At 39.3% G+C, this 10,785-nt stretch overlaps 1 protein-coding gene across 2 annotated transcripts; it reads right to left on the bottom strand.

The window, feature by feature from the left end:
• Window positions 1–2,492: 2,492 nt before the first annotated feature.
• LOC105050209 (uncharacterized) lies at window positions 2,493–4,569 on the bottom strand. Of its 2 annotated transcripts, none has more exons than XM_010930140.4 (2): window positions 4,214–4,569; window positions 2,493–3,213 (listed from the first exon to the last, which is right to left on the bottom strand). In XM_010930140.4, exon 2 carries the CDS (start codon window positions 3,166–3,168, stop codon window positions 2,752–2,754), a length of 417 nt encoding a protein of 138 aa, XP_010928442.1. In that variant the 5' UTR covers window positions 3,169–3,213; window positions 4,214–4,569; the 3' UTR covers window positions 2,493–2,751. The 2 variants fall into 2 exon arrangements, with proteins under 2 accessions (XP_010928442.1, XP_073098487.1); XM_073242386.1 differs by lacking the exon at window positions 4,214–4,569 and adding an exon at window positions 3,600–4,193.
• Window positions 4,570–10,785: the final 6,216 nt, after the last annotated feature.

Below are 10,785 nucleotides of genomic sequence, written 5' to 3'. Positions count from 1 at the left end.
GGTTATGTTTCAACTTAATCACATAGTAATCATTTTCTTCCACTTCAAATAGAATATCTTTCTTCTACCTAAATACATCCACCAGACTGGTTCCAGCAAGTTATGTTTCTTTTGGTTAAAAAAACAACTACAAGATACAGACCATGTCAGCCAGACCTGTCAAGAGAAATGAGCAATTTGGCAGAGAGAAAAGCAAGAGGATTAGGATACAACTAACTTGAATCAAGGGTTGAGATTTCACATGCCAGTGGCTTGCCAGATTGTCATGGCATAGTCTCTTGGCATTCACTGCATAGTAGCTTGCCAAGTACTGGCATACAGCCAGTATAGTGTCAATGCAGTATGCTGATACGGCCCAGGCACAGTAAGTATTGTGCCATCATGACTGGTGCTTAAATCTAACAAAGTTACATTTTTTTTTTTTTTTTGCATGAAATGAGGTACGGATATGTGTGTTACAGACAGGGAAAAGAGAGATGTGTGTTACAAATTAAATTAGAATAGAAATTGTACTTAGGTACCAAGATAATATTCATGCTCCTAAATTAAGAATTGCCACTTTGTGAGCTGTTAATAAAACATCTGATAATACTATCATAATTACAACATAATGACAACCAACTCAAAGAATGGAACCCAATCTTCAACAATCATTTGTCAAGTTTCATGTGCAGTAGTCTATTGGGAGAGACCAGGCAAACAATGTAGGGTGTCCTTAAACTCCAAAAACTGTCAATGTCCTTAAAACTCCAAAAATTTTCAAGGCTTGCATTGTGAGTGCTTTTGACTAAAGGTTTGTTGTATACCATATAAGAGGGCAAACTCTATGTAGATACTTTCTGATATTGGGAAATCAAAGCCTATGGGCTACAGTGATGAGATCAGGTCAGCCATGTTATTTTGAACGAAGGGGCAAAACCATCAGAAGTAGACTACTGCTACACTTCATTAAGCACTTGCCCTTAAGTGTGGTACTTACTTTTTTTCTGATAAACTGAGCAAAACTATCTCAGAGACCTTTAACTCCAGAACCTAGGTATTTAAATTTCATAATATTTATCAAGCATTTCAATTGATTTGAAGAAAATGCCACTTTCTGTGTGAACAGATTCCATGTTATGTAAAAAGGGGATCAAAAAGAAGAGACCATTTTCATGTTTACAAGAGTTCCATCACTTCAAACCCAAACCAAATAACATGCACAAGATGGCACCTACTACTTATAAATTCAGTGAGCAGTAAAATCAAGCTATTTCTTTATGGATTACCACACTGAATTGCAATGCATGAGACAGTGCTCCTTTCACCATGGTGAGGCATCTTGCAAAACATGAGCCTTTTCTTAAAGAGGGAAGGATGATAATTAACATAGTGCAACAGAAGGCAATATTACATTATTACAAATCATTTCTAGACTAAGTAATTGTTGTATAGATCCCTGCAATGGTTCCTACATGTGAAATATAATTATATAAATGAGTTACTTAGTACCTATAAAGAGATCCAAAGAGCATACATTGATATGCAACATGTTCTAGTTTAGGCCCACATTATAATATTTAATTTGTTACCCCTACAGCCGAAATTAGTGACTAGGTTCTAACATACATCAATCTAGATATAACAGAAGTTGGGTATAGGACATTATATCTCTGGCTCCATAATGATCTAGTGAACTTAAAATTAATAAAACTTATTTATCAGATATAAATAGAGCAAGATAAGCAAAATAGGTGGTCGCCCACCTCTTAGAAACATCAAAGAAAACTAAAGAATATATACTGAAAGCCAAAGATCAAGCTTGCAGAATGAAGTTAGATATTAGCATGCATTAAAATTACAATGACTTGCAACACAGACAAACAAGGTGCAAGCATGGCAGATCCAAATGTAACAGCAAGGAACAGAGTAAAATAATATTCGACAGAAGAAGCAGTCTCGGCACATCTATATGATACATTGTAACAATACCCTTTGGTACAAGAATTCTGGGGAATAGAGAGAATTCTGTTTGATCATAAAACAATGTAAACAATGGGTACTAATATATGCTACAGATGCTTTTGAATTTTCCAAATGGTGTCTTCAGGTTTGTTTTGAAATGGACTGTGCAAAAAAGAATCACCTCAAAACCTCAGTAAGAAGGGCATCAGTACCCTTGAATGTCCTTTCAAGTTACCACATTGTACAAAAACTGATACAACAAAGAGGACTAGAAGACTACAGCAGGCAGCCATCTCTAAAGTACCATCAGGTAAGCAAAATAGCTGAAATCAAAAACAAGCAAGCAGCAACAGAACATCGTATCTAGAAAACTGAAAAAAGACTGCATATCATCAGAGAACCACTAAAACACAGGTACACAAGCTATTGCAGAAAAGAGGAGTCTCTTGGATGAACCATGTTGCCACAATTTGGATAAAAGGCAGGTAGCTAAGACAAAATAGTAACGGTAAAACAAATAAAACAAGGCACCAGATAAGAAAACTTCATGCTTATAATTCTGCAGTACAGAGAAATTGCATTTGAGCTAAAGCAAATACCTTGTATCAGTTTTATGGTGTCAAGGAAAATTTAAAACAGTATATTCAGACCCTGACCTCCCATTCAGTTCATTCATGGACAAAATGAGATAAAAAGTGAAATAGAAAAGAACATGGAAAAGAAAAGGTAAACCACTGAGGACTCTGAGAGGCATGATATATCTGGCAATGGGATGATGGAAAACCCAAAAACCTACTGTTGCAAATCTCACTTGCATTCAACTCCTGCTTCAGCAGCCCGTCGAGGCTTGCTCTTTCGCCGGCTTCCATTTGGCCGAAAACCGTTAGACCTTGTCGACTCCTCATTGTTGGATCTCACGCCAGTACTGTTTTCCTCCAGGACTGAACCGGAGTTTTCTTTTACTTGTGGAAACCTCCTCCTCTTCTTCCCATTGCCAACTGCTGAGCTTTTGGTATCTTTGGTCAAGGCAGAAGGTTTCACATCATCTCCTTCTTCTTCTTCTTCAATCTTCTCAGTTTCCTCTTCATCTATGTCATCTTTTAAAGGCTTTTGTGGCCTTCCCCTCCTCTTATATGCAGGAAGCACTTCTTCACCACCACTCCCTGGATCCTCGTGACTTGTTACTACTGTTAATTTCTTCCCCTTTCCTCTGCCTCTACCCATCAATCCAAAATTTACAAATAGAAGAAATTCAAACAATCATAGAAGCTGCAATAGAAATAAAATTAAATCAAGCATCCATTAATTTAAACATTGCAAAATATTTATAACCAACAGCGAATCTACAAGGTAATTAAGCAAAAGGTCCATCCAATCTCATGGACCTGTAAACTATTAGGATATGAACTAAAACAAGATCTCGAAACTAATAAAAGATGCAACACGAAAACCCATAACAAACTAGAACAATTATATTTAAAATGACAATATTATCAATTAATGTTAGATTGTGTTAGCCCACATATTAGATTACAAAGGAAAAAAGAAGGTTCATATAAGACTGATAAGTTCCAGACAATCCTAAAAACAGACCGTGATTAAGCATCCAGATTTCCATTTCAAAAAATAAAAAATGTGAGGTCTTCAGAAGATACCATACGGTAGTAGAGAATCCCAAAGAAGAAACAGATACTGCACTTCTTTATTGAAGAAGGATTTTTCAAATATTGATCCCAGGAAACTACAGAGAAATAGAGAAGGAATGAAATTTTTAACTTTTTCATTAGTATCACCATAACCAAATCTGAAGAACTCATACAAAGTCACTCTTGAAAGATCATAGAATTCCTCCTTTTAATCGAAGGAAGGGAAGCAAATCAGTGCCAACATAAATCCTAAACTAGAGAGAAGAAAGATAAGATCCAAGGACTAACAGTGAAAGACAAAAACCTCATCTTTGATTAAAAAAAAAAATCCAATCATTGAAGAAACCCATTAGGAATAAGCAACAAAAACGCAAGCTAAGATCACTTTTTGGAAGTGCCCCTGCTTAAATCTTCTCCAAAGATAAAACAAACCAAAAAAAAAAAAGCCAGTGTCAACTCTACCCGAAACATGACTAAAAGCGTGAAGAACCCCAAAAATCTACCCCCAAAAAAAACAAATACAGGAAAACATATTCAACCTATCATATAAAGGCCATAAAGAAGAACAAAGAGATACGCCTGGATCGAAAAATAAGGTGTGAGAACCAAATGCTGTTACTGACCTAAGATGAAACTACTCTCTCTCCTTCAGAGGTCCCTGATATCTCATTCCTCAAAATCTAATAGATTTGAGAGAAAACAGAGGAAGAAAACATTAAAAAAATCGGATTTTGGAAACTCTGGCTGCAGAAAGAGGGGGATTTGGTGGCTAAAAGACTGATCCTCGGAAGAACCAAACAAAAGCCAGATCAGAGACGAAGGCTAGAGGGGTATAGATTTCAATCAAGAAGGAAGGATTCGAGGGCAAAAAAACCTCCAGCATCTGACCTCCAATGGGCTATAGAAGCTCAGAGAAGAGCAAACAAAGCAGAAGAAGCGAAAGGTGGAGCCGAAAAAGAGAAGTGAAGAAGAGATATTTCTCTAGTTTGCTAATTGCTAGCCTAAATAGATGAATATTAAAATATTAATTAACTGTAAAACTTCCTCATCTTAAAAACAAAATGGATGGCTTGATTTTTACGTCACAAGTAGTGTTCTCCGTGTACCACAGATTGGTGGAAGAGATTTGATAAAATTGTTGGCGGGGTTCAACGGAATAGCCCCCTGAAAAAGGTAGATGAGGGTAAAATGGTCATTACGATTAATTTAATTTATTACACTCTTTCCGCTGAAAGTCGCTTTGTGTTTATATTTAGGATTTAGGCCTAATTCGGGGGACCATTCCCGATATTGTGCCGGATTTACGGAACCTAAAACCGGTATTTTCAAGCAAAATTAGCATTTTTAATATTTAAGATAATTTAAAGAATCTTTAATGACAAAATTGTCCTTCCGTCTCCTCAGAGAACCATGTCGGTACGACCGTCCGCATAAAAACATCTGTACGGGCTTTTCGGAAACGTGTCCACCCGTGATGCATCAACCAGTGTTCTTTTTTTAACCCGGGAAGGAATTTATATGCGCTGAGGTGTGTAGACAGGACTGTCAAAATAGATTTGACCCGGAACCAGCTCGATCCAACTTTATAAATGGGATGGATTGGACAATCATATGAATAGTCTAAATAATAATCGGTTCTATTTGACCCATCATCCATCAATTCAAGGGCTAATATGAATTAAATTAAATTAATCTGAGTAGATCATAAATTTTTTTTTAAAAAAAATTTAAAAAAAATTATATTTATTTTTTAATTTCTGATTTTTGAGCTCCGCTATCTCACATCGTCGGTCGCTGTCGTAGACCAGAAAGATAACCGCCTCCGTCGATTCTTCTCTTTTTTGTCTTCCAACTCTACAGATTTCTCCTCCTCCTCCTCCTCATCATCGGTGCCACCGTGTTCGGCCTCCGAATCCGATTATGAATCAAGATACACCGACCTCCTTCTTTCTTCTACCGACGGATGCCTTTTCATCCAACCTCCAAACAATCCTCCTCCTTCTCTTTCGAGCCCCTCCTCCCTTCCACTGACGGACGTCCCTCCATCCAACCTCCGAGCGAACCCCCTCCTTCTCCTCCTCCTCATCATTGGCGCCGCCACCTCCAAATCAAATCCGACCGCAGTTTCTCCTCCTCGGACTCTCTCAATCTCTCCACTTTTCAAATTAGATCCGCACTACCTCTCCTCGGACTCTCTCCACTCTTTAGACTCGATCACTCGAGGTGCCACCACCTCCAAGTCAAATCCAACAGTGGCTCCTCCTCCTCGAACTCTCTCGATCTCTCCACTCTTCGAGTCAGATCTGCGCCATCTTCGATCTCTCCTCAAACACTCTCGATCTCTCTCCACTCTCCAGGCTCGACCGCTCAAAGCTCTCCCCCTCTCGGGCTATCTGTCTTTCTTTTTTTTATTCTACACTCTTCAGTCATTTGAGATTCAAAGGCTATGGTCCGATCCAATCCGACCTACAATTCTTAAAAGACTGGGTTGGGTTAGCTATATTATATCTCATTTTTTGGTTGGACCTAATCCGATCCGGGTCATTAAATTTTAGATCCTTGTAGGCCGAGTCGGATCGGACCGAATCGGCCCATTTTGACGGTACTGTACGCAGTTGATCGGACAACACTAGAGAAAATTCTACGCGAGCGTCCGCACCCCAGTGAATTCGTATCCGCTGTTGGGCCATTTGAGTTAAATGCTTGGTCCGCTCCAGCAAGGAAAGTTTATCTGGTCCGTCCACAAAATAGGACATTGATCGTATCCGTGATATCTGAATGCTTAATATGGTCAGATATATTTTTGGTAATTAGGTGAATCAAATCTCAGCCGTCCATTCTGTGGAGTCAGTGCTCTCGGTCCAGTGATCCACTTTCGGTGAATTCTGTGACGGGGCTGCACCGTAGTTTGACCTCGATGAGTGAACCGTGCGGCATGAACTCTCACCGGCACAAGCTGGTAGGAAAAAAAAAAACGAGGACTGGTAGGTCTATGGTACATCAGTTAAAGATTCTCACAAGATCCTGACCGTTAGTGGAGGCCCATCATTTCGATTTTAAGTTCGTGTATCAGAGGATTGGGCTTGTATGACATGGTTAGCGTCGTGGTGATGTGGAGCAACCGTTTGGTTGGCCAGGATGGCTTGCTTCTGTTCTTCTCTAACAAAGAATACAATATCTTGGTAATGCGTGACCGGTTCACGTTAAGATTTGAATACCTCCTCAAATGCGAGTTCTTAGATAAATGACAACCAGCTGTGATATTTGTTAATTGTTAGCGTGTCTTTGTCGAATGGTCAAGTCTTCCGAATTCTGCATGTCTTTTTCTCTCTCACACACGCATGTATAAGGATTCAAAAGCATTCGATTGGTAAGAAATCAGGTACAAATCCGGCTCTGGACCGACGGGCTAAAATAGTTTTTAAAAATTTCATCATGATGGAGAGCAGATCAATGTAATTGTTTATCTTTAACAAAAAATTCTTTCTAACAAGCATGTCAACTCACGTTGGCTACATCCCTACCTTTCGTGCATAGCAAAGATCGGATAGTATTTTAATACAGAAGAGATAGCATTATTAGTCTCACATTGACTATAAGTTAGACTTTTACTTATATAGGAAGGGATTATCCATTTCATGTGAGTGTCTTTTAAATTGAAATCTAAATAGACAAAATCATAAGGTCCATAGACCAGCACAAATAATATCTCACATGTCCAGTTATGAACTTTTAACTGCAATAGTAGCATACTAGATATGAGACCATCTATGCGACTGTGAGATCCCTCTGATCTATACATAGACTCCTCCTTGATTGAGAGACTTTGCGGTGTAGGAAGGAATGTATCATTAGTCCCATGTTAATTGTGAGTTAAGGATGGATAGTCCCTTACTATATAAGTCAGAGTCTTCTTGACTCATAATCAATGTGAGATTAATGATGTCCTCTCTCCTACACTATAATATAGTCTCCTAGTCAAGAGAAAGTTTGCATATGGACGGAAGGTGTCCTCCTCTTTATTTTTACCATAGCCCCCAATAAAGGAAGAGTTTGACTGGAGAAGCCCCATAGTTGAAGGGGTGGTCTCCTATTCGACGTGCCACTATTGCTGTCAAGGGTTCATGGCTCGGCACATGTTGTATTGTCCGCTCTGGTCCATTTGTCTCATAGTTTTGCCTCTATTGAAAAAACTTCCTTCAACCTCGTCTTTGGGATGGAAGCAGTGATCTCCTTGGAGATTGGAGTTCTTCGTCTCAAATTGAGAACTTCGATGAACGAGCAATCTAAAATTGCTTCAAGCTAATTTGGACTTACTTGAAGAAGCCTGAGAGTGTGCTCGAATAAGGATAGCAGTCTATCAGTACAAAGTAGCTCAATTCTATAACACCCGAGTTAAAGAGAAGGTATTCAAGGTTGGCGATCTGGGGCTACGGAGAGCTAAAGTATCACAACTAGGAGATCAGAAAAAATTCGCCCCAAATTGGAAAGGATCCTATCACATGGATGAAGTTGTTAGGCCAGGAACTTATTATCCGAAGCAACTTGATGGGACCTCGCTACCTCACCCATGAAATTTCAAAAACTTATGAAAGTATTATCAATAATGTAATAACTATTTCCTTCAGTAATGAGTAAATTTTTGCTCACTGGATTTTTTATAAATTGAGACAAGAAAGAATGCTCTTCTTGGATCGAAGATCTCGGACGACCTTGAGTGAAGAAAGCCCCTCATCCTGAGATGAGTTAAGCTGAAACCCTTAGTCACCCAAGATATGAAGAGTAATCCCATAAGATGACCTTTAAAGCTCTAAAAGCCCTCTGATCAGGCCAAAGACCTTAGACAACCTTGAGCGAAGAAAGCTTCTCATCCTAAGACGAGCTGAACCAAAACCCCTGGTTGTCAGAGATGCGAAGGGTAATCCCATAAGAGGATCCTTGAAACTCAAAAAATCCTCGGATCGAACTGAAGACCTTTGATGACCTTGAGCAAAGAAAGCCTCTCATCTTAAAACAAGCTGAGCCGAAATCCCTAGTCACCCAAGATATAAAGGGTACCGCCATAAGAAAACCCTTGAAGCTAAAAGCCTTAGATTAGACTGAAGACCTCAGACAACCTCAAGCAAAAAAAATCTTTTGTCCTAAGTCAAGCTGAGCCGAAACCCCAAGTCGCTTGAGATGCGAAGGGTAACCCCGTAAGAAGACCCTCAAAGTTTAAAACTCTTAGATTGAGCCAAAGATCTCGAGCGACCTTAAGTGAAGAAAGCCCCTCGTCCTAAGATGAGCTGAGCCAAAATCCTTGGTCACTCGAGATGTGAAGGATAACCTCATGAGAGGATCCTTAAAGCCCTAAAAGCATTGATACCTAAGGAAGCGAGGGGAAGCTTCATGAAGAGGACACATGGATGTTTGACGAACTTATGAACTTGACCTAACTAGGCCATCTCTCACACCAATGACACAAATGATTGATCATTTGAATGTTGTCCACCTAAAACAATATATGGCTTACGTACGATTGGCATCTAAGGTGAAACTGACACCCACTCAAGTTAATATAGTTAGGTAAGAAAAAAGTAGAGGCAAAATGCTTTCCATTAATTTAGGCAAAAGGTTGACATGACCAACTGTAGTGTTTGCTCGAAAAAATATTGAGCTGGTTTATACAAATTGAAAGAAAAGAAAACTAAAAAGAAGAGCTTAAGCTTTAGATATAGAAGTGCCTTCGACTCACACATTCTCAACGATTTGGGCTCTATTGTCCATTCCAACCTTGCCACCTTGAGAGGTATGAGGATTGGCTCTGATTGAAGAATAGAGCCGCTCGAAGGTACCTATGCATTCATCGAAGTCAAAGTTGTAGGCCCACAAATAGATGTCAACAAATTTAGTTATGAACTTGTCCTTCTCGATGGTAGCCTTTTTCATGTCCGATATTACTTTTTTCTTCTTGATCTCCTCCATTGTCAAGCCCTCAATTTTGATTGTACACTTCAAAGAAGCTATTTGTTTTATACCAATGTCAAGTTTGTCCTTAAGCCAATTTGACTCCTCAGCCACCTTTTCCTTGATAATCTTCATCTAAATATTGATCGCCCAAGCCCTGCCCTTCGGTAGGGCCTTAGCTTGGTCATCATTGATTATACGCCCATAGAATGGGCAAGGAGTTAGCTGCATAAAATGGAGAATAGAGATGAAGCACCAAAGGAAAAGAAGACTCTTAACAAGTAAAATAAGTCTTTTCACTAATCAAAAGTTTTCATTACAGGCTTTTTCATTGCAAAAAAAAAAAAGATGTATAAGGATTAAGCCTCAACAAAGATGTTGAAAACAACTTCAAGACTAAGTGCAACCAGGGAATCTATGGCAGCCACAGGCTCCGATTAAGGTTGCCCTTCTGCAGCCACGACCTCTGACTGAGATTGGTCTCCAGCAACATCATTATCTTTCTCATCCAAAAAAGATAGATCTAGTTTGAGGAAATGACTAGCCACCTTTTGATGACATATCTCCTAACCGATGGTAAAAAATTCTGCAACAAAATTAACATTCTCATCAGTGAATTCCTCTGAAGCATGTAAGGTCTCCACTGCCAAATGAGTTGCTTCAACCATCTGGCCCTCGGTCTTCTTTTCGGCCTTGGCAACTTTCTCTTGAGCTGTCTGGTGAGCTCTGCCTAGGCTTTCTTCAATACCTCCTTTAGATACTTTATTTCAGCACTAGTTCCCTCCACCTCAGATCGAGCTTTCAGTATGGCCACCTCCGCTTCGAAAGCTCTTTTATCTAACACCTCAATCCTAAAAAGAGCCTCGATGGCATCTAATCTTGCTGACTTCATCGAGTTGGTGAAAATTGCTAGGCAATGAGTAAGCTACAAAATACAGAAAAGGGTTGGTCAATCTACAAAAACAACAAATATATATTAAAAAAGTAAGAGATCAGAACTCATCTGGTTCAGAGAATTAACTGCATCTTTTTGTTAAGTACTAAAACTCACCGCCTCCAGCTTCTTGACATCTTTCGAAAGGAGAAGTCCATGAATATAAGTCATGAACAATCCTCTAGCGCTCTAGAGTGGAGTCAAAAGGGCAAACTGTAGTAATGACCAACCTCTGCTCAGTCGAAGTAGGGATCAGTCCCGAGCTAGCAAACTCTACTCAGGGGGAAGATTGGTGAGGCCCCCTTTTTTCTTCGG

The sequence above is a fragment of the Elaeis guineensis genome, chromosome 8 (genome assembly GCF_000442705.2).
Source record: "Elaeis guineensis isolate ETL-2024a chromosome 8, EG11, whole genome shotgun sequence".
Classification (NCBI taxonomy): Eukaryota; Viridiplantae; Streptophyta; class Magnoliopsida; order Arecales; family Arecaceae; genus Elaeis; species Elaeis guineensis.
The sequence above is the reverse complement of the archived record's forward strand: the minus strand, read 5'-3'. Positions and strand labels throughout refer to the sequence as shown.